This window comes from Scyliorhinus canicula, chromosome 8 (genome assembly GCF_902713615.1).
Source record: "Scyliorhinus canicula chromosome 8, sScyCan1.1, whole genome shotgun sequence".
NCBI classification, from domain to species: domain Eukaryota; kingdom Metazoa; phylum Chordata; class Chondrichthyes; order Carcharhiniformes; family Scyliorhinidae; genus Scyliorhinus; species Scyliorhinus canicula.
In genome coordinates, this window is record NC_052153.1 from 130,131,670 (window position 1) to 130,154,518 (window position 22,849).

General features: G+C 48.7%; 1 protein-coding gene across 3 annotated transcripts in view; it reads left to right on the forward strand.

The window, feature by feature from the left end:
• The window catches only part of ttc37 (tetratricopeptide repeat domain 37), a 130,649-nt gene that overhangs the window by 83,250 nt on the left and 24,550 nt on the right, over positions 1-22,849 (forward strand). For all 3 annotated transcript variants that reach the window (XM_038805244.1, XM_038805245.1, XM_038805246.1), the window contains 7 exons: positions 318-386; positions 909-983; positions 3,243-3,384; positions 9,432-9,525; positions 12,020-12,097; positions 16,629-16,753; positions 17,961-18,084. In XM_038805244.1, the coding sequence (XP_038661172.1) occupies positions 318-386; positions 909-983; positions 3,243-3,384; positions 9,432-9,525; positions 12,020-12,097; positions 16,629-16,753; positions 17,961-18,084 (707 nt within the window). The remainder of the gene's footprint in view (positions 1-317; positions 387-908; positions 984-3,242; positions 3,385-9,431; positions 9,526-12,019; positions 12,098-16,628; positions 16,754-17,960; positions 18,085-22,849) is intronic.

Sequence of the window (22,849 nt, forward strand, 5' to 3'; positions counted from 1 at the left end):
CTGTCAGCAGATACAAAGAGTGTTGGGGGGGGGGGGGGGGAATTAAGGGAGAGAGGGAGGTAGGGGAGTTGGTTTAGATGGGAACTAGTTAGTGGGGGAGTAAACTGGGAAACTGTGTATGTAAGCCACGTTGGCTGGGTGTGGTTGTTGGTTGGGTGGGTGTTATTTACTTTGTTGTTTTTCCTGTTGAAAATTGTTGTTAATTTATAAATGTTTCAATAAAATATTTTCAAAATTTTTTTTTTTTTAATTTCTCAGATTAATGCTAGTTAGTATTGTCATCCACTACTTGTGATTTTTGTATCTTTCTAATTTAGCTTGCCCACGAAGCCTTTAAGGTTGCCCAATCTTTGGAACCCTCGTATGTTAGATGCTGGATTGGACAGGTAAATTATTTATACTGTTTTTACTATTATATATTAATCAAAGTAAATTGAATATATTCTTAAAATTGTATCGACTGGTATACTTGGACAGATTAGAAATTTGGCTATGTTATTGTACTGATAATGTCACCCATTTCCTTGAGGGACATATTTTTGTACCAAAACCTTTTCACATTCTCTGATCAAATTTTACATTTAAGCATTTAAAAATGATCGATAGACTTGCCATACTTGTACTCCGGTATGAATTAAACTGAAGAATTGAAAGAGATCTGTGATGCTAGAAATTGACAGAAATGGACCCTTAAATGGGTTTAATGGATGGCAAACAATATTCTTAAAGTACCTTTTAACACCTGTCTGCTTCTTTCCTATTTCACTAATTTCCACATGGGTCACCATCACCTTTGTTACCTTGCAGAATTATTTTCTAATCTATTGGTAAGGAATTTGTCCAGTTTATGATTATTGCATGTATGTATTGCTATGGCAGTCTCAATTTCCAATAATTTAAATTTGCAGGCACTTATTGCCGAATCTGTTGGCAGCTATGAGACGATGGATTTGTTTAGACATACCACTGAGCTTGGTGTTAATGTAAGTACTGTTCTTTTATTCTGGCAAAAATAAATAAGCCTAATCTGTTCAACTGTGAAGTCAAGTTGATTATCCTGAAAAGACACTAACTGGATAGATTGTGAGCAAAAATACCTCAGAATTTCTTCGATCTGTGACCATTACAATACATTAAGCCTTACATGTTCAGCCAAAATTTGCTATTAAAATAATGGTAAAACTAATGGCATTCTCCATTATTTATGCATAAATTCAAGTGAGCATTCAAACGGTTAAATGCAAATATCCAAAAGTTGCCGTCCGAGTTGCATCACTTTGCAAAAATAGGATTTTGTTGTCTGCCACACCACTGACATGTTTTGAATATCATGATGTTGCTGTGCTTACTTTGTAGATATGAATAACATATTCTGCAGATATTTAGGCCCAGTAATTAGTATAAAAGTACCCTTTCAATGATGTACTAATCATTCATTACTGCCAATCAATCTCAGGCACCAATCATTAACTATTATAAATTTGAAGGCTCATTCCTTTCAGTTTAAAACATTTCAGGAAGATTTTAAGTGTCGATATTTCTCTTTTTTTCCTTTTTGCCTTTTTAAAAAATACATTTGGAGTACCCAATTATTTTTTTCTCCAATTAAGGGGCAATTTAGCGTGGCCAATCCACCTAACTTGCACATCTTTGGGTTGTGGGGGTGAAACCCACGCAGACACGGGGAGAATGTGCAATCTCCACAAGGACTGTGACCCAGGGCTGGGATTCGAACCCGGGTCCTCAGCGCCATAGACTGCAGTGCTAACCACCTTGCCACGTGCCGCCCCCTACCTTTATAATTCAATATATATTTCTCTACCTTTATTTCTGTTAATTTTACATTTATTGTTCAAATGTAAATTCACACTCCTTCCCAATCTTAGATTTAGGGCGGAATTCTCCGCAACGCCCGATGCCGTCGTGAAACGCGGAGTGTTTCACGACGGCGTCGGAGGCCGCTCCTCGCCCCCTATCCCCCCCCCTCCGGGGGCTAGGAGCAGCGTTTCGTGAAGCTCGGCCGCCGGGCCTTGACGCTGGCCGATAATGACGTGGCCGGCGGCGCCTTAGTGACATCAGCCGCGCATGCGCGGTTGCCGTCTTCCCCTCCACTGCCCCGCAAGACGTGGCGGCTTGATCTTGCGGGGCGGTGGAGGGGAAAGAGTGTGTCTCTTGGAGACGCCGGCCCGACAATCGGTGGGCACCAATCGCGGGCCAGTCCCCTCCCGAGCACGGCCGTGGTGCTCAATCACCTCTCCGCCCCTCACAGGCCCCAAACTCACCTTTCACGCGATGTTCACGCCGGCAGCTACCAGGTGTGGTTGCCGCCAGCGTGAACCCGTCGGGGTCGTCAGGCCGCTCGGCCCATCCGGGCCGGAGAATCGCAGGTCGCCGGGAAAAGCGGCGAGCGTCGATTCTCCGAGCGGGGGTGGGAGAATCGCGGGGGTGCCAGAGCGGCACTCCCGCGATTCTCCCACCCGGCGTGGGGAGCGGAGAATCGCGCCCTTAGTTCCTCCAATTCCGTGCATGACAATGGGCTCCTTCTCCGTACTTTGTGTTTATTCCTCAATCCATAATTGTAATTGGTTACAGTTGCCCTTTTCTTTGATATCCGAGATGCCCTGTTGTTAGCAGGTCACACCTTTTGAGCAGGAGATGCCAAGCTAACAGCAGATTCCCTTCCGATATCTTGCTATATTAAATTCTGATCTATGAGTTAATCTGTGTGCACATATCAACTGAATCATTCTTGATGCTCGTTTTTTGCTAATTCAAGTTAAATTAAGGGCTGGTTTAGCACAGTGGGCTACACAGCTGGCTTGTAATGAAATGAAATGAAAAATCACTTATTGTCATATATAGGCTTCAAATGAAGTTACTGTGAAAAGCCCCTAGTCGCCACATTCCGGCGCCTGTTCGGGGAGGCTGGTACGGGAATTGAACCATGCTGCTGGCCTACCTTAGTCTGCTTTAAAAGCCAGCTATTTAGCCCTGTGCTTGTAATGCAGAACAATGCCAGCAGCGCGGGTTCAATTCCCGTACCAGCCTCCCCGAACAGGTGCCGGAATGTGGAGACTTGGGGCTTTTCAGTAACTTCACTGAAGCCTACTTGTGGCAATAAGCTATTATTATTATTATTATTAAATTTGTGGCCAAGCAAGCAGAAATAAATATTAGCATTTTGTTTGAATTTATTAAACTTGAGTTTATTTTAAATTAGAAAAAAATATTTATTTATACAGACTGAAGGAGCTAAAGGTTATGCACACTGGGTGTGTACAACATTGCAAGATAAATCAAACAGAAATTCAGAACTGTATAAGTACAATATTGTACAAATGAATGCAATAGCTGCTGCACAAGTTGCCATGAGCAAGTACACAGGTATGGAAAAATCTGTTTGACAAGCTGATGCACTTAATATTTAATTGTCGAATTTATTCACAAATACAAGTTAGATATGCTGAGATATTTTACATTACCTTAGCAATATTAAATAATGGCGAGATCTGCTACAAAACTGACACACACACTCTAACAAAATATCGGTATTTTGTTGAGTTTGAGAACTAGTGGTAGATTGATCAATATTTCTTAATGCTTATATTTATATAGAACCTTCTGGGATGTGGGGGGCGGGGGGGCAGTTGGCTGACGGTGACTGGAGGTAGTTCTCCGTCCCATTCGTGGGTTGGGTGCCATCTTGGGTGCGCACTGGCCCTGGGAATGGAGTGGAGGAATTGGAGTACCCTTTGTGATGGACATGACTGATGTGAAGGGGAGTGGGAGGTGCCGTGAGAGATCCCCGGTCCAGATGGTGACGTGGAATGTGGGAATTGGGAGGGCCCATTAAGACAGGTGAGAGTTTTGGCCAACTTGAAGGGCTTGAGGGCTGATGAAGTGTTTCTGCAGAAGACCCATTTGCGGGTGACAGACCGGGTATGGCTTCGAAGGGCTGGGTAAGCCAGGTGTTCCACTCGGGTTTTCACAGTGAGGCCCAGTGGGTTCGCAATACTGATTAATAAAAGAGTGCAGTTTCAGATAGAGACGGTGGTGGCAGATTAGGGAGGCAGATAAGTGATAGTTACGGGTACTTTGGAGGGAAGGTCACTAGTGGAGGTTAGCGTGTATGTCCTAATTGGAATGATGTGGGTTTCAGGAAGTGGCCATTCCTCATTTGGATACATATCAGTTGATTTTGGCAGGAGGGGGCTTGAATACAGTCATAGATCTGAAAGGGGATCATTCTAAGCTGAGTTCTTTGACCCCCTTCGAGGGGAGCGAAGGTGTTGCCGGCGTTTATGAAGGAGATGGGAGCAGACCTGATGAGCTCTTGAAATATTAATTCTTCTCCCCGGTACATCACGTAAACTCTCAGATTTTATAATTATGGGGAGGTCCTTGTTGGCGCAATACTCGGTGATCATCATTTCTGATGATGTCCCGCATTTGGTGGATGTGATCTTGGAGGGGAGCCAGTTTGAATGTGGGGTTGCTGGAGTTCAGCGTGAAGGTGGCATGGGTAATTGACGAGTATGTGGGGTTTAATAAAAATAGTGAGGTTTCGCCATTGATGTTGTGGGAGGCTTTGAAAGCAATGGTGAGAGGGGAGATAAACTCGCAAAGTGCACAGGTTGATAAGGAGGCACCAGTGGTTGGTAAATGAAATTCTGGAGGTTGATGGCAAGTACGTGGAAGATCCCACACCAGAACTTCTGGCCAGTAGGAAGGAACTGCAGTCACAATTTGATCTGTGTCCACAAGTACATGCCAGTTGAGGGGAGAAGGCCAGTCGCTTATTGGCTGGCCAGCTTAGGCAGCAGGAGGCTTCCAGGGAGATTGTTCAGGTGCGGGATGGAAAAGGGGGGCTGCTGACAGCACTGGAGAAGGTGATTAGAGCATTTGAAGAGTTTTATCAAAAGTTGTACAGGTAGGAACTGCTGGGGGTAAGTTGGATATAGTGGAAATTTTGGAGGAACTGGAGTGCCCCATGATGGAAGAGGAGGACATGGCGAGGCTGGAGGAGCCACGGGGGGTTGAGGAAGTTCGGTCGGCTATCGGGAAAATGCAGACAGGCAAGGCACCGGGGTCAGATGGGTTCGCGGTGGAAATTTGTAAGAGGTTTGTGGACACTGGCTGGTACTGCTGTTGGTAGAAATGTTTGAAGATGCGATAGCAAGGGGGTCACTCCCAGAGACAATGAGGCAGGCATCCATTTCGCTTCTATTAACAAAAGATAAGGACCTATTGAGTGCAGCTGTATCAGCTGTTATGTCAGCTAAATATGAATGCCGAGATTCTTGCTAAGGTGCCGGTGCTCAGGTTGGAGGAGTGTCTTCCGCAGGTTTTTGGTGAGGACCAGACTGGATTTGTTAAGGGTTGGCGACTGTCCTCGAATGTGCAGCACCTGTTGAACGTGGTGCTGTTCCCATCGGAAGGGGGGCAAGCAGGAGGTTGTCGTGGCACTGGATGCAGTGAAGGCTTTCAGTAATGTGGTATGGAGTTATTTGTTGCTTTGCCAAATTTGATTTATTACTATTGGGCTGTGAATGCCGAGAAGGTGCTGGGCTGGTAAGGGAATCTGAAGGTAATTTGGGCAAAGCTGGAGTCCGGTTCAGGCAGTGGTTGGGATTGCGGGCGCTGGTAACGGTTCCACTTCCGTTCTCCCCAGGGAAATACTCAGGCAATCCGGTGGTGGTGGCTACACTGAAGATTTGGAGACAATTTCAGCAGCATTTTAAGATGGGGCATTGTTGAAGCTGGTGCTGATCTGTGCAAATCACCTGTTTGAACCAACTAGCTTAGATGCTAGGTCCAGGGTTGGGACGACAAGGGGTGGTAGGAATGAGGGATTTGTTTCCGGAGGGGCGGTTCGCGAGGTTGGAAGAGTTGACAGAGGTTTGTGATCCCACAATCGGAAATTTTCCGGTATATGCAGGTGCGGGATTATACAAGGAAAGTCTTTCCGACGTTTTCGGTAGTCGGCCTCCTTGCTATTAGAGTTTTGTCGGTGGCGGGTATGGAGGAAGTACCTCCGTGATCTATGGGAGGATTCTGGAGGATGATACGGTATTGCTGGAGAGGGTTAAGGCCAAGTGGAAGGGGTTGGGAATAGCTCTGGAGGAGGAGGTACAGTGTGAGACGTTGTACAGAGTGAAAGACACAACTTTTGTGTGCGGGATTAGGGTTAATACATTATAATGGTGGTCATAGGGCACATCTCACGAGGTCGAGGATGAGCCGGTTGTTTGCGGGAGTGGAGGACAAGTGTGAAACCTTCCTTGCTTTACCTTCCGTGGTGCAGTGTCTGACTTCCTTGGTGGAATATGTACGAAAGTGGAGTTTGGAAGCAAGTTGCCTTTCAGCCAGGGTTTTCCTCCCCTCCTGACCTGGTGTATGGATAGGGAGTAGGGAGGTGTGTGTGTGTGTGTTGGGGGGAGTGGGGGGATGTGTGTAGGGAGAAGAGGAGGGTGTTTGTGCCTGTGGAGGAAGTGTGTCTGGGGGGAGAAAGGGTGTGTGTGTTCCAAAATCGAACTCTGTGCATGTTTGCCTCACATTTTTTTTACTCTCGCATGCGCTCTTACTCGCTGTCGCACGCTCTCTCGCTCGCTGTCGCACGTTGTCCCGCTCGCTCTCGCGCGTTGTCCCGCTCGCTCTCGCGCGTTGTCCCGCTCGCTCTCGCGCGTTGTCCCGCTCGCTCTCGCGCGTTGTCCCGCTCGCTCTCGCGCGTTGTCCCGCTCGCTCTCCCGCGTTGCCCCGCTCGCTCTCCCGCGCTGCCCCGCTCGCGCTGCCCCGCTCGCGCTCCCGCGCTGCCCCGCTCGCGCTCCCGCGCTGCCCCGCTCGCGCTCCCGCGCTGCCCCGCTCGCTGCCCGCTCGCGCTCCCGCGCTGCCCCGCTCGCGCTCCCGCGCTGCCCCGCTCGCGCTCCCGCGCTGCCCCTCGCGCTCCGCGCTGCCCTCCCGCGCTGCCCCGCTCGCGCTCCCGCGCTGGCCCCGCTCGCGCTCCCGCGCTGCCCCGCTCGCTCTCCCGCGCTTCCGCTCCTCTCCCGCGCTGTCCCGCGCTCTCCCGCGCTGTCCCGCTCGCTCTCCCGCGCTGTCCCGCTCGCTCTCCCCGCGCTGTCCCGCTCGCTCTCCCGCGCTGTCCCGCTCGCTCTCCAGCGCTGTCCCGCTCGCTCTCCCGCGTCTGTCCCGATCGCTCTCCCGCGCTGTCCCGCTCGCTCTCCCGCGCTGTCCCGCTCGCTCTCCCGCGCTGTCCGCTCGCTCTCCCGCGCTGTCCCCGCTCGCTCTCCCGCGCTGTCCCGCTCGCTCTCCCGCGCTGTCCCGCTCGCTCTCCCGCGCGTCCGCTCGTCTCCCGCGCTGTCCCGCTCGCTCTCCCGCGCTGTCCCGCTCGCTCTCCCGCGCTGTCCCGCTCGCTCTCCCGCGCTGTCCCGCTCGCTCTCCCGCGCTGTCCCGCTCGCTCTCCCGCGCTGTCCCGCTCGCTCTCCCGCGCTGTCCCGCTCGCTCTCCGCGCCTGTCCGCTCGCTCTCCCGCGCTGTCCCGCCGCTCCTCCCGCGCTGTCCCGCTTCGCTCTCCCGCGGCTGTCCCGCTCGCTCTCCCCGCTCGCTCTCCCGCGCTGTCCCGCTCGCTCTCCCGCTCGCTCGCTCCCCGCGCTGTCCCGCTCGCTCTCCCCCGCTGTCCCGCTCGCTCTCACCGCTGTCCCGCTCGCTCTCCCGCTCGCTGTCCCGCTCGCTCCTCCCCGCTCTGTCCCCTCCGCTCCCGCGCTGTCCCGCTCGCTCTCCCCGCTGTCCCGCTCGCTCTCCCGCGCTGTCCCGTCGCTCTCCCGCGCTGTCCCGCTCGCTCTCCCGCGCTGTCCCGCTCGCTCCCCGCGCTGTCCCCGCTCGCTCTATCGCGCTGTCCCGCGCTCTCCCGCGCTGTCCCGCTCGCTCTCCCCGCTCTGTCCCGCTCCTCTCCCCGCGCTGTCCCGCTCGCTCTCCCGCGCTGTCCCGCTCGCTCTCCCGCGCTGTCCCGCTCGCTCTCCCGCGCTGCCCCGCTCGCTCTCCCGCGCTGCCCCGCTCGCTCTCCCGCGCTGTCCCGCTGGCTCTCCCGCGCTGTCCCGCTGGCTCTCCCGCGCTGTCCCGCTCGCTCTCCCGCGCTGCCCCGCTCGCTCTCCCGCGCGCTCTCCCGCTCGCTCTCCCGCGCTGCCGCCGCTCTCCCGCGCTGCCCCGCTCGCTCTCCCGCGCTGTCCCGCTCGCTCTCCCGCGCGCTGTCCCGCTCGCTCTCCCGCGCGCTGTCCCGCTCGCTCTCCCGCGCGCTGTCCCGCTCGCTCTCCCCGCGCTGCCCCGCTCGCTCTCCCTGCGCTGCCCCGCTCGCTCTCCCGCGGTGTCCCGCTCGCTCTCCCGCGCGCTGTACCGCTCTCTCTCCCGCTCGCTCCCCGCGCGCTGTCCCGCTTGCTCTCCGCGCGCTCCCGCTCGCTCTCCCCGCGCGCTGTCCCGCTCGCTCTCAACCGCGCGCTGTCCCGCTCGCCTCCCCGCGCTGTCCCCGCGCTCTCCCCCGCGCGCTGTCCCGCTCGCTCTCCCGCGCGCTGCCCCGCTCGCTCTCCCGCGCTGCCCCGCTCGCTCTCCCGCGCTGCCCCGCTCGCTCTCCCGCGCTGCCCCGCTCGCTCTCCCGCGCTGCCCCGCTCGCTCTCCCGCGCTGCCCCGCTCCCTCTCCCGCGCTGCCCCGCTCCCTCTCCCGCGCTGCCCCGCTCCCTCTCCCGCGCTGCCCCGCTCCCTCTCCCGCGCTGCCCCGCTCCCTCTCCCGCGCTGCCCCGCTCCCTCTCCCGCGCTGCCCCGCTCCCTCTCCCGCGCTGCCCCGCTCCCTCCCCCGCGCTGCCCCGCTCCCGCTCACTCGCCTGCTGTGGCGCACTCTCTTGTTCGTCTGGCATGTACTCATTTGCTCTGGCGTGCTCGCTCACTCTGGCGCACACTGTTTTGCTCGTTCGCTTTGCCGTGCTTTCTTGTTGGCTAGCTCTGGTGCGCTCTTTCGCTCGCTCACATTGGCACACTCTTTCACTCGCTGGTCCACACCGGTGCATGTTCTCTGGTCCGCTCAGGCACTCTTGCTCATCCAGTCTCCTGCGCTCGCTCGTTTGTACGCTCTCCCTCTCTCTCTTGCTGTAAAGACTTAACTGGTTTACATAATATCCTTTCTGCAATCCATACCTGGTCTGACCTACATGTGACTCCTGACCCACCCGCAGCAGTATGGTTCTCTTAAGTGCCTTCTGAAATGTTCAGTTCAAGAGCTGTTGGGGAGGGCAACAAATGATGATATGCTCATTTACAGTAAAGTTGTGGATGAAAAAGGCCTTGCTCACAATTGAGAGGACATATTAGGGGGCTAACGGGTGGTTGTGAGTGGTTTGTTTTGTTTTAACGGGATAACAGAAGATTGTCTGAATTTTGTTTTCTGAACAGAGAGAATTCAGACTGATGCAACAGCTTTCACAATGTTGGGTTACTTAAATGAGTATCTAAACCTCAAAAAACAAGCAGCAGAGGCATATCACAGGTAAGGATGGTGTTAAAAACAAAACTTTTCCCCATAAGTTTAGAAAAAGTAATACCCTGAGACAAATGAACATTAATGCTCCTGAGTCACTTTGAAGTTGCTCCCTCATATACAGTAGATAATGAGCAATTCATAAGCCTATCTTCGGAATTAAAAACCATCTTGTGCCCATTGTGTTAGAAGTGCCTGATCCCAGGCCCTTGCCTTTAGAGAACTTTGGAAGTGCTCTGAGATTTCTCTGCCTTTAATGAATTATATAGAGATGTAAATTCACTCATTGCATTTATGGAAGAGATTAGTGTTTTCGTTAAACTAAACAGCAAATTGGCAAATATATTATTCTGCTGGCACGCTTCTTAATTAAATTTCAACATTTCTTCTATTCCCCCAAATCTCCAAATAATATTGTGAGAAAATACTATAGCGATACAAAATACTCCTAAAATCTTTACTTTTGGCCAGGCAATTTTTTGCACATCACTTTAGCAAAATGAATAGTTCTAAATCCAGGAAATATCAATGTTCTCTCTAATTCAAGATTTTGGGCGCACTTCAACAGAAATATTTCAAAGTGTAATTTTGGGTGAGTTTGGCGGGATGTTCCTCTTCGGCTGCGTTCGTGAGATTGCTGCCCGTATTCAATGGCACTTTGTGCCAAAAATGAGCCCCACAAGCTTATCTCCATTACTGGCTGTTCTCGCTGTGTGATTCACCGGACTTGTGCCTCAGCTTCTTGCCCCTAACAAGGGGACGCTGATTTTAAATGCTTCCTCATAACTCACACCCAGTCAACATGCAAGCTTGGCAGCGCGCACATCTGCTTTGGGAATACCAGTTTGGCCAGGCGGGGATTGGGGTGCGGAAGGAGGGAAATTGGTGGGTGGGAAGGTTGTAAATGGCGGAGGGAAGGAGACAAATGGGTGTGGCGGCAGGGGTGGATTTAGCTGACGAACATAACCTCCTCCTATGAGAATCTGGTGAGAATAAGGGCCTTCCTGGTCCTCTTGGTGTTCGGATCCTTTCCCCCCGCCGCCTGTCCTCCGGCTCCTCCACGGACTCATCCTCTTCCTCAGGCCCCTCCTACTCCGCCTCCTCCTCCTCAGATGAGGCCGAATGTGTCTCTTCCCCCCCCCCCCCCAGCTCCAACATGTCATCCTGCTGCAGTGCCAGGTTACAGAGAGCACAGCAGACTACCACAAGTGGGAAACACTCTTGGGGGTGTACTGCAGGGCATCACCAGAGTGGTCCAGGCATCGGAACCATTTTTTCAGCAGTCCGACACACCACTCAATGACAGCACGGGTGGCAATATAAGCCTCATTATATCGGGTCTTTGTGTCTGTATGAGGCCTCCAGACAAACGTCATCAGCCAGGACTTTGGCGGATTTCCCTTGTCCCCCCCAAAAGCCAACTGGTCATCCTGGGGTGGTGGGTGGTCCTCAATGACGCCAGGGATCTTCAATTGCCTCAGGATGTAGCTATCATGCACGCTCTCTGGGTAGCGGGGACATGAGTGCATGGTATAGAGGTGGTGGTCGTACACAATCTGAACATTCAGGGAGTGTAACCCCTTCCTGTAATGGCATTCCCTGATACTGTGATGCAGGTCGACATGCCTGCCATCTATTGCCCCCTGGACCTGGGGCATCTCTGCAATGGTAGAGAATCCTGCAACCCGGGCATCTTGGTGGGCCTGATCCAACTCAAAGGCAATAAACAAAGGCAACAGGGAGAGTCTTGCTGCACAACACAATACCTTTAGATGGTTACTTGGCTATAAACTCTGTATTTACAGCTAAATGTCATTTCTTAGGACAACATTGTTCCAGTTTGGGCTTTTATTTGGTCTGAAATCTCTGTTCTCTCACATAGGATCAGAACAGGGCTGGAAACCTTCGGCATTAAATAAACATGCAAAGTTAAGTTTTTAGTGGGCATCTTCAATGGGGTAAACATATATCAGAAGTGAACTCCCTGTAGCCTTCCTCTCCCCTTTAATGAACAGCTCGTTGAATTAAAAGGTCTGTGAGGAAGTGGATTAATGGGTGGTATCATTGACCTATGCTGTGGTATCTGTGTGTCACAAACTACCACATAAGGATCAGAATTAAACAAATTCTCAATACTATGTCATTAACAACAATTTTTGTTTATATTCCTATCTTGAACATAATGAAAAGTTCCTAGGTGCTTCACAAAAGCATATGTCAATATTAGGACAGGTGATGAAAAGTCAAAGAATCAAGGATTTTGTTCTTAAATGACAAGTCTTCAGAAAAAAAGCAGCTGTTGCTGAAGCTCTGGGCTATCATTACCTGATGGAACCATCATTCAATGTGGTATGTTCCATGTCCATGCTGGAGACATGCGGATGGTGCTGATTTGCATGTATTTTATGGTGAGCTGTGTTGCTTGCCAAACCCTTCATGGGGATTTGATAGCCACAGGAAAACCTTTTTTCTCAAGACAAGTATTTATTATTTTCATTTTCAGAGTAGTTGTGCTATTACAGAATACTGAAGATGAAGAAAAACTTAAATATGCTCAGAGAAATTGGATTCGAGCTTTATGGTAAGTTATAAGTGACTTGTGTATCTGGTGAGTATTTAGACAGTTATCTTCATCATTTTATTTCTGTCATTAAACATTATTAATATATATATTTAGAATTTAATGTTCCAATCAATATTTTTAATGACGTGCCAAACATGTTCTGTTTATGTCATGAACATTGCTGCATCTAGTTGATCTTTACCTTCAATGATTCTCAAAGTCTAATGTGCTTAGAAATAAATCTTGTATGAAGTTCTTGTCTTTTGATTCTGAGTTTGTGTTTTGATGTTTCTTTAGCGATTCGTATATATATTTATAAAATGTGCATAAACACAATGCAATATTCCCATTCTATTTAGAGTCACAATCGTAGTGGTCTGTAGCACAGAAAAGGCACTTTGGCCCATCTTGTCTGCACCGGTCAAAAACAACCACCTAAGTATTGTTACAAAACCCTGAGCTAGTGCAATTAGGACCTGGAGTCCCAACACAAGTGAATTAACCAATAATTTGTATAAATATTCCTAAATTCTTTGGCCCTTGGCTGCCCAATAATTTACGTTCACCAGGTTTGTAAGTTGAAATACAATTGCTGTTTATTTATAACTGAAATAAAGATGAAATATGCAGTAATTGCAGCTGGATAACAAGCAAGCTAACCTACTATCCCCTTTAACTGTCCCACCCTCTGCCCACACACAGAAGACAAACACGGAGCGGTGGAAAGGGGTAAAATAATATGGGTTAAGGGCAAAAGAAAAGAGTCCTGGCTTCAGGAGATGTGTTCTTTGCAGCAGGCTTTCCTTTCAACTCGTCGATTTATTGAAGCCTCTGGTTTAGAGTTGGTGATTGCAGAGTCATTTGTTCAGTACTCACAACCAAGGAGGCTTTCTCCTGAGCGACACCTTCACTTTTATTAAACTGAGCCTTCAGCTTGAAGGTTCATCTTCAGGCCTGTTTCTTTCTTGAGACCTTTTGCCTCGCATCAAACCTGGCTTCTAGTGGTTTGACTTAATCCTTTGCAGTTTCGAGAGAATGACATCCAGGATTGCTAGGGAGAGTGAAGAGCTCTTACCCAGAATTTTTAGAAAAGATACATCTGATCAGAGAGAGAGTGAGACTTCGAGCTGCTCCTTCCAAGCTTCAGAACCAAAAGTGAAACCAGAAACTCCGCTTTGTTTCTGAAAAACATCTGTGAGATCAGAACGAGTCACCATTGGTTACCGGGCAAAGCACAGCATTTCGAGCCAGTTCATTGACCACCAGCCAAGTCGGTCAAAGCGAGTCATCACTGATCACTCCTGCTGCAATCCTTTGCTTGAATTAAAGGCACAGACCACGTACAAGTTGCTTTACCTTAAAGTCATAGGTCCATTAATCATCCATAAATCAAAATGGTAATTGAAAAAATAAAAGAAAGGGAAAAGTAAGGGAATAGACAGGAGCAAACAGGAGGGTCCTTGTCTATTTCCAATATTTGGCCCATAGCCTTCACAAGTGCACATCTAAATACTACTTGAATGTTATGAAGGTGTCTGCCTCCACCACCCTTTCAAGCAGTGAGTTCCAGACTCCCACCACCCTCTGGGTTAAAATGTTTTTCCTCACATCCCTTCTAAACCTCCTGCTCCTTACTTTAAATCTATGTTCCCTGATCATTGATCGCTCCACCAAGGGGAAACATTTCTTCCTGTCTACTCTATACCCCTCATAATTTTAGGTATTTCTAACTTCGTGTATTAAAATAAAGAGTATTGCCCTCACTGTTGGCACCATTTTCAACAGAATTCTGGAACTGCAATTAGAAAAGCTTTGGAATATTTTCCAATTTAGTCATCCCTTACTCACTCGTGTAGCTCTTAAAATTAATGCTAATCTATTTGGTTTGTTTGTTTCCTGGTGATTGCTCACTTTAATTAAATGAAAATCTGTGCTTCTAGATTTCTGTATGTGTGTCTGCAGATCAGACAAATTCTCAAGTGTGTGAATATTTCTTAATGGGATTTCAGCTGAAAATTTATGTTGGGATATTCTGATCTGTTACAAGATAAACTATTAAATTATTATATAGCTTAACCTTTGAAAAGATTTGCCCTGTCCATATTTTCCCATGTATTAGCCTTTCTTCCATTCAGTGCTTCACCTTCTATCGCAATTCAGAGAAAGAACTCCTTTTTAAACCTTTGCAATAACATTTCCTGACAAGAGATTTAGGCTCATATTTTTAAAGAAATGCTTGTGCCTGAAGACTGGTTCATAATCACTCAATTTCTGCTCATTTCTAGACATCAATAACACCATCTTCTTGAAATCATATCCTTATAATGGCAAATGCTGTCCTCGTGCCTAATCCTATAATTTCACCACTTCCTATATGGACAAGAGTGCATGTGTTTAAAATTCCTTCCCAAATGTTACTTGATTTGGGTCCCAGCTAAAGTGGAGGCGGCAGATGCTGAAAATAGTGGCAGCAATCAATATAATGATTTCCTGCCACCATTCTCTCTGGCAATTCTCATCAGGATGTGATGGGGGAGGTCAGTCCCCAGACCGACCCAATTTGCAAATTTGTCCAATTAAGCTTGTCAAATAGCTCATTGGGAGCTTGTAGAGAGCTATTTAGTGAGAGCAGGCTACATTCTGGGTCAGGAGCAGACCAGATACCTGCTGGGGGTTACCATTGATCAGAAATTGAACTGGACTAGCCATATTTATACTGTGGCTACTAGGTCAGGCCAAAGGCTAGGAATCGCACTGCAAATAACTCACTTCCTGACCTCCCAAAGCCTATTCACCATCTACAAGGCATAAATCTGGAATACTGTCCACTTGCCTGGATGACTGCAACTCCGCCAATAGTCAAGAAACTCAACACCATCCAGGACAAAGCATCCTGCTTGATTGCTCCTCCTTCCACAAACATTCAAACCCTCCACCACCAATGAACCGTGGCAGCCATGTGTACCATGTACAAGATGAACTGCAGTAACTCGCCAAGGTTCTTGAGACAGCACCTTCCACACCCACGACCACCACCATCTAGAAGGACAAGAACGGCAGAATCATAGGGAAGTGGAGGTGAGGCCACAATCAGATCAGCCATGATATTACAAAATGGCAGAGCTGACTCCAGGGTCCTTCTGCTCTTAATCCAAATATATGTTTGTATGTGACTCTACAGCCAGATGGTCACAGAGAATGTCACCCTTGTGGCGGGAAAACCCTCACTTCACAGCACTATTTAAAAAATTTAGAGTACCCAATTTTTTTTTTCCCAATTATGCGGCAACTTAATGTGGCCAATCCACCTACTCTGCACATCCTTTGGGTTGTGGGGGCGAAACCCATGCAATCACGGGAAGAATGTGCAAACTCCACACGGACAGTGACCCAGAGCCGGGATTGAACTGGGACCTCGGTGCTGTGAGGCAGCTGTACTAACCACTGCACCACTGTGCTGCCCTACACAACACTGTTGGCCATACTCTGCCAGCCGCCATCATAAACACTCTGCACTATTTGGCCTCTAGGTCAATCATGGATCAACTGCATACTTTGGTGGCACAACACTATTAGCTTCACACCATTGATTCTCTCAGATTACTGATGCCCTTTTTGCCAGAGCCGGACAGTACATTCATTTCCAGACTGTTGGGACCTTGCAGGCGCAAATAGCTATGGATTTTGCCTCCATTGCTGGATTTCCCTCAAGTTGCAGGGTGTCATTGATTGCACTTGTAATACGGCCTTCAGGGATCTGAGTGACTGCCCAATAAGATTCATTAACAGGAAAAGATTCCACTGCCTCGCATTCAACTAGTCTGCAACACATGAATGACCTGTGAATAAAGTAATTGAACCCTTGCACCTGGTTCCTTCTGACCACATTGCTCATATTCTCACCCACCTCTATCCATGTCTACTTGGAGTAGCAGGTTGGCCTTCTGCTACTACCCTTGGCAAAGGGGACCACCCTCCTCTTGTTCACTGCCTCAGAGAGGACTTCCAGATCTGCCAATGTGAAGGGAAGGTAACCTTGCCCCAGGTTCCAGCTCTCTGCCTTTCCTGCTCCAAGTCTGCCACGGCAATTGAATGAGTAAAACAGTTGCCACAGCTTTGGGAGCCACGGTGATTAAATTGGGCCAGACTCATTAAGTCCCGCCTCCATTCCCACTCCTGTGGCTGCTCATAGACCCCTCGACTCCCGCTCCAGCCAATTAATAGGCTACCCATGATAAACAGTTGGCAAATATATTAATACACTGACTTCTGTAGCCTAGTTAACAGATCCCTGGTTCTATTGATGAATATGTTGGATTAAATCATGGCCCATATCCCAATGTTTTCTGTTTTTTAAATAATTTCTTGGTGACTGCTGTGTTCAGAGCTTTTATCTTGATGGAATAACCAAAGGCCACAATCCTGTCAGCTGCATTATGACCATCCTGAAGAGCTTTGGTCATTGCTCTATGTATTTACCTTGCGGATTGGAACATATAGTTTGAAAATGACCTTGCCACTGCATAAAAATAATCTGTTTATTCTTCAGTACTGCAGGTCAATATCAAGATGCTATCCAGGCTCACATGTTAAACCCACTTGTGGAGTTTGATGACATCGTTAGTCTTGCTCTGGCTTACATGAAGGAAGGGCTTCTTCAGGAGAGTGCCAAAGGTAAATATAGTGTTAGTGAGAATGGAGTACTTGGAGAGTCTGCAAATTTGACATTGCTGTGTAAAACATACAGTATTTATTATTCCAGATCTATAGATTTGCATCTCAGTTTAACCGTTATCATTTCTATGCAAGACATACTTGGCTGTTTAGAAACAAAATTAACATAGCCCGGACTTTGAGGCCAGCAGTGAATTGACAGTGGTCTCTGCTAATTTAAAAACAAAAGCTGCCCTCAAAGCTCATCAGTCTCTGTGGTGTGGATTTCCTCTTTCCCGGTATTAGTTTGAATCTAATGTCAAGTCAGGTGGATCTCCAGGCATCCAGCATCACAGCAACAGTAATGTCATCAATCAAGTGAGTAGCAAATTGCACTGGATCATTCTCACAAAACTGCAAGGGAGTAAAATGCACCAATTATTCTTTACTTTTGAATATAATTTTACACAGTGAAATAAGTGATTAGGACAAACATGTATGGCCAAGGTCGCAACTGAGATATCATAAACGTCAACATGTATTTATTTTATAAATATGTGGAACTTCATAAGAGAGAAATATGATATTCCATTAATAAAATTTTCAGGAGCAATTAGAAACTTAGACCCCTGTTTAAAACTCAGCTGCACCTCATTTAACAATGTGTAACTTTTTTGGGATTTTTTTAGCAATACTATTGGGATAAGAGACAAGTTCACATCGGTGATTGCTGTCAGAGGAAACTTTGAAGTGCACCATCTGGGGAAGCACAGAATCAGTGACAACAACTTCTCAATTTCCATGTTTAACTACCCATGTGTGTATTCCAGAAGTTGTTGCCAGTTTTAAAGGAGTAATGACAGTGAACAGTAATAACAACAATAATAGTTTTGCCATCTTACTGGCACAGAATTCTAACTATCCTCAAAGAGGGCTGAAGGAGATTCCTAATATCAGTCGCTACACCTGTTTAGCATAATTCCTGGTTTAGCATTTCAACATGGTAAATCAATAAAATGCCAGTTTGAAAGAAGTGATGTAATATTTTAAATTTATTACAATAATTTTGATCAATGAACTCTTGCATACTATAATCCTATTGGTATCTTGAAATTTGTTAATCAAGTTATTGCAATTGTTCCAATTATGCAGCGTGTTCACTTTTTACTGTGATGACATGTTTTAAGTTGAGGTTTATGTGCATTTTGGCTTCTTTATGTTTTGACAGTTTATGAAAAGGCTTTAACTATTGCCCGCACAGAGAAAGAGAAGGCTCATATAATGATTGCACTTGCAATGATCGCTTTCAAGGAGGGCAGAATGGACAGTGCTAAAACTTTACTCTTTAAATGGTAAATATCCCCTCTTGCTTCAGGTACCGTGCCTTTAGAGTGTGTTGGCAGCCATAATCTGCTATTTGGATTGGTCTGTGATTATGCTTGGCAAAGTACTGTAGTGATTTTTCAATTCCTTTCTGCAGTATGGCTGACCCGGAAACATTCCCTTTTTACTGCCTTCCGTCAGGCGTGTTGGAAAAATTTGTAGGCTAATAATCAACTTATTCAACCATGTCATAGAGTTTTGCAGCATAGAAAGAGGTCCTTCGGCCTGTTGAGTCTGTGCCATTAAGCACCTATTCTAATCTAATTTTCCAGCATTTTGTTTGTAGTCTTGTATGCTAAGGCATTTCAAGTGCTCATCTAAATGCTTCTTAAATGTTGGAGGATTCCCATCTCTACCATCTTTTCAGGCAGGGAGTTCCAGATTCCACCACCCTCTGGGTGAAAACATTTTTACTCAAGTCCCCTCTAAATCATCTGTCCCTTACCTTAAATATATGTCCCCTGACTATTGACCCCTCTACTAAGAGTTTTTCTTCCTATCCACCCTATCGTATGTTCCTCGTAATTTTGTAGACCTCTATTAGGACCCCCTCAGCTTTCTCTGCTCTTGAGGAAAACAATCTGCATGAACGCTGGATATTATACCACATTTCTGACTTAGCTTTTGAATAACAAATGAAGTTTGTATTTATATAGCATCTTTAACATAACACAGCACCCAAGCTGCTCCATAGGAGTGAAATCTTGACACCAAGCCAAGTAATGCAATATTAGGGCAGATGACCAAATGCTTTGCCGTAGGTGCATCTTTAGACAGAAATTGATAGATTTTTGGATAGGAAAGAAATTAAAGAATGTGGGATAGTGTAGGTTGGTGGAGTTGAAGTAGATTAGCCATAATAATCAATGGCAGAGCAGGCTCAATTTTGTATGTTTGTTTATGTAACAGTTGCTTTAGCTTCAACTTTAACAGAAGAAGGAAAAATATTGATATAGTACATGGGGTGTGTGTGTAGTCCTCAGTGTGTTATTAATTGCTGAGGCAACCTAAATGACTTCATCAGTCTTTTTAATTTTTTTTATATTATTCAAAGAAATGTAGGGTAGTGAAATAAAAGGAATATTCAATTATTAAAAAACACAACATAAAAGCAATGAAAGTTTCTTTGAATGGAATTTTATTTGTTCTTCATTGGGATGAGTGCCATTGAAAGGGCCAGCATTTATTGCCCATCCCTAATTGCCTTGAACTGAATGGCTTACTCTGCCATTTCAGAGGGCAGCTAAGAGTCATATGTAGGCTAGACCAGGTAAGGATGGCAACTTCCTTCCACAAAAGGACATTACTGAACTGATGGGTTTTTACAACAATCAATAATGGTTTCATGGTTATCGCGAGTGAGTTTCAATTTCAGATTTTCTTAATTGAATTTAAATTTCACCAGCTGTCTGTCTTGGTTGAATTTGAACCAGTCTCCAGAGCATTACCTTGGTCCTCTGGTCCAAGGTACCACTACGCCAACATCTCCCCCAGATTGACAATTGATATCAGTTTATAACAGCTTTGTAACATGGGTAATAAAAACAGAAAATTCTGGAAATATTCAACTGGTTTAGCAGAATTTGTGAAAAGACGGAGATAACGGATATGATTCTCCAGAAAACTTTCTAAGTTCATTTGTGACGGGTTTTACAGGGAGAGTTCACCACCACCACTCAATAACACTTGGGGCGAGATCCACCAGCTGCGTTGCGCTCAACCTCGTACGGCCGGTGAATGCCAGGATAGCCCTCTCGCGGGCTTCCAGACAGTCTTCACGCCTCGTGGGATTCACCCAAGTCCCGCGAGGCGTTGGAGTCCGAATCTCGCTCACACGGCGTGGGACCGAACGGCGCACTAAAACCGGCTTCGGCTAACTGACCCAACATCCACTGGCCACCCTCAATTGAACCGGCCTTCCCAATGAGGCCGCAGCCGGTTTGCCGTTCAGGACTGGTCCACACAAATGTAGACCAGGCGGAACGGCATTTGGGGGTGTCTCCCAAGACATTGGAGACCCCTGGGTGGTCAGGTTAAGTGCAGGGTGGCTCCCTGGCTCTCACCCTGAAACACGGGCACCTTGGCACTGCCAAACTGGCAGGAGCACTGGGCGCCAGGATACCAGTGCAAGGATGCCCAGGTGCCAGGGTGACACCGCCAATGGTTAGGGGTCGAGGGGGACCATGTCCATGAAAGAAGGGTGGACGGGGGTCTGAAGGGTTAGGGGTGTGCAGGGCAGGTAAATAGAGGGTCTCTGGGAGGTTGGGGGTGACAGGTGGGGGTCCTGGAAGGGAGGGGCTGCTGTTGGGGGGGCGGGGCCTGAAGAGGGGGAGCCCCAAGGACCCCATAGCGAGGTGTCCTCACTTCGGGGTGGGGGTTGGTGTAGTAGTGTCCATGAGTTGGAGGGGGGGGGGGGTGGACATTACCCATGCGTGGGCGGCTCACTTAGACTTTGTTCAAAATGGTGGCCCGATCTCGGAGTTCAGCTTCCCAGTGCTAAAAAAATTTGTGTGGGCTAAACCAGTGATAAATTCCCCAGGACCCCCAAAAATGACTTGAGACGATCCTCCAGAAAACTGTCTAAGTTAATTTGTGGTGTGTTTTTTGGTGTGATTCTTGCCGGCTCAGGTGGCAAGTTCCCCATTTCTTTTCAATGGCACTTAGTCACTTTTTGGGCCCTGGGGAGTTTCTCACCGGTTTCGCCCACACTTAGAGGGCGCAATTCTCCTGAAAAATTTGTTAGTGTGGTAACGAGCGGGAAATGCCACGAGCTTCCCGGCGCTCGGCCCAGCAAACTGGCACCTAGGAGACCGACACCAATATTCTGAGATGCTGGGGAGGCTGCTGGATGCTGTAGAAGCCTGGAGGATTGTCCTGTTCCCCCGAGGTGCCGGTGAGTCCGCCACAAGGAAGCCAGTGCTGATTGGGATGAGGTGGCGGCAGCTGTTGGCTCGGGGAGTGTGACCAAGAGGACTGGCCTACAGTGCCAAATAAAGGTCAATGACTTACACCCATCTATCCCCCCTCCAAGGGAACATCCAACCCCAACTCCCTGTGCGACCTATGCCCTTTCTCCACACCATCCTCCCTCAACACCTCCACCCCTCCTTCACACCCCCTCTCGAACCACGCTTGTGGCTAACGATGCCCTCTGTGTCTCCTCAGGAAAAGCTCTCCATAACCGTCAGGCGAGGGTCCAAACTAGCGGAGGGGTACCAGACATCATAATCCTCGCCTCCTTTGAGGAGCATGCCCTGGAGATGACCGGTGTGGCCGAGGACAGATCAGTCAGCCACACTGAGGCTGGCGGACGCCGCAGAGGTGGGGATCCACCAGGAGGATCTGTCAAACATGAGTAATGATTGCTTTACTGACTGACCCATCCCTCCCACTGACCACAGGTCCATTCCCCCACAGATGCACAGCTGACATCCCCAACCCCCCCACCAGCGCAGATACACACACCTTGGTGGGACATGTTCGTGAACAGGCTTCAGTGGCACGATCTAGTGAGCACCACACCGCTGATGATGCATGTCAGGTGGAGGCAGGAAACCCCAGGTGAGACAGCAGTCAGATGGCTGCTGGATTCCAGGACCCAGCTGGGTTCCAGCCTGATGCTGAGCCTGTGGTGCAGAGGTACCCGGAGCTGATAGAGACAACAGGGAGCAACTTGGACATTCAGAGTGAGATCTCAGCGTCACTCCTGCAGATCCATAGCCGCTTAGAGGAGTCCCAGAGGCTACCGGTGCAGGAGATGGCACCGGCAATGAGTGGCACCGAGACCAACATGGCACGGGTGGCAACCGCAGTGGAGAGCCTGTGCACAGCGTCGTTACCATGAGTGAAGGTGCCAAAAGCGTTGCGCAGTACGTGACGGCCATGGCCAAGGGTCTCAGCAGAATGTCTGACTCTCTGGGCGATGTCACCCAGTACCAGGTCAACGTTGATGAAGTTCTGCAGGACGAGTCCCGCTCTCAGATAGGAATGGTCGAGGAGCTGCAGAGCCTGTCCCAGTCACAGGTGGGCATGGCTGAGGTGCTGCAGAGCAAGGCCCAGTCACTGAGGAGCATCGCTAAGGGCGTCGATGCAATGGTGCACACCATGGGGAACTTCCAGGGCTGTCGGTGCCAGATGATGCAGGGGCAGCCGGGGCTCAAACCAGCTGCCCCTCCATCCTAAGTTGAACCCCAGGGCCCTATGGGCACCAATCGGGAGGAGGGGGGTGCTGCTACTGTCCCAGTACCCTATTATTGAGCCAGAAAGTCGAGGAAAGGTTGCCACCGCCTAAAGAACCCTTGTACCGATCCTCTCGGGGCGAATTTGACCTCCTCTAGCTTAATAAAACCCGCCATGTCATTGATCCAGGTCTCCACACTTGGGGGCCTCGCATCCTTCCGTTGTAGCAAGATCCTTCGCCGGGCTACTAGGGACGCAAAGGCCAGCACACCGGCCTCTTTCGCCTCCTGCACTCCCGGCTCCACCCCAACCCCAAAAATCGCGAGTCCCCATCCTGGCTTGACCCTGGATCCCACCACCCTTGACACCGTCCTCGCCACCCCCTTCCAGTGCCAGGCATGCCCAGAACATATGGGCATGGTTCGCTGGACTCCCTGAGCACCTGACACACCTGTCTTCACCCCCAAAGAACCTACTCATCCTCGTCCCAGTCATGTGGGCCCGGTGCAGCACCTTGAATTGGATGAGGCTAAGCCGCACACACGAGGAGGAAGA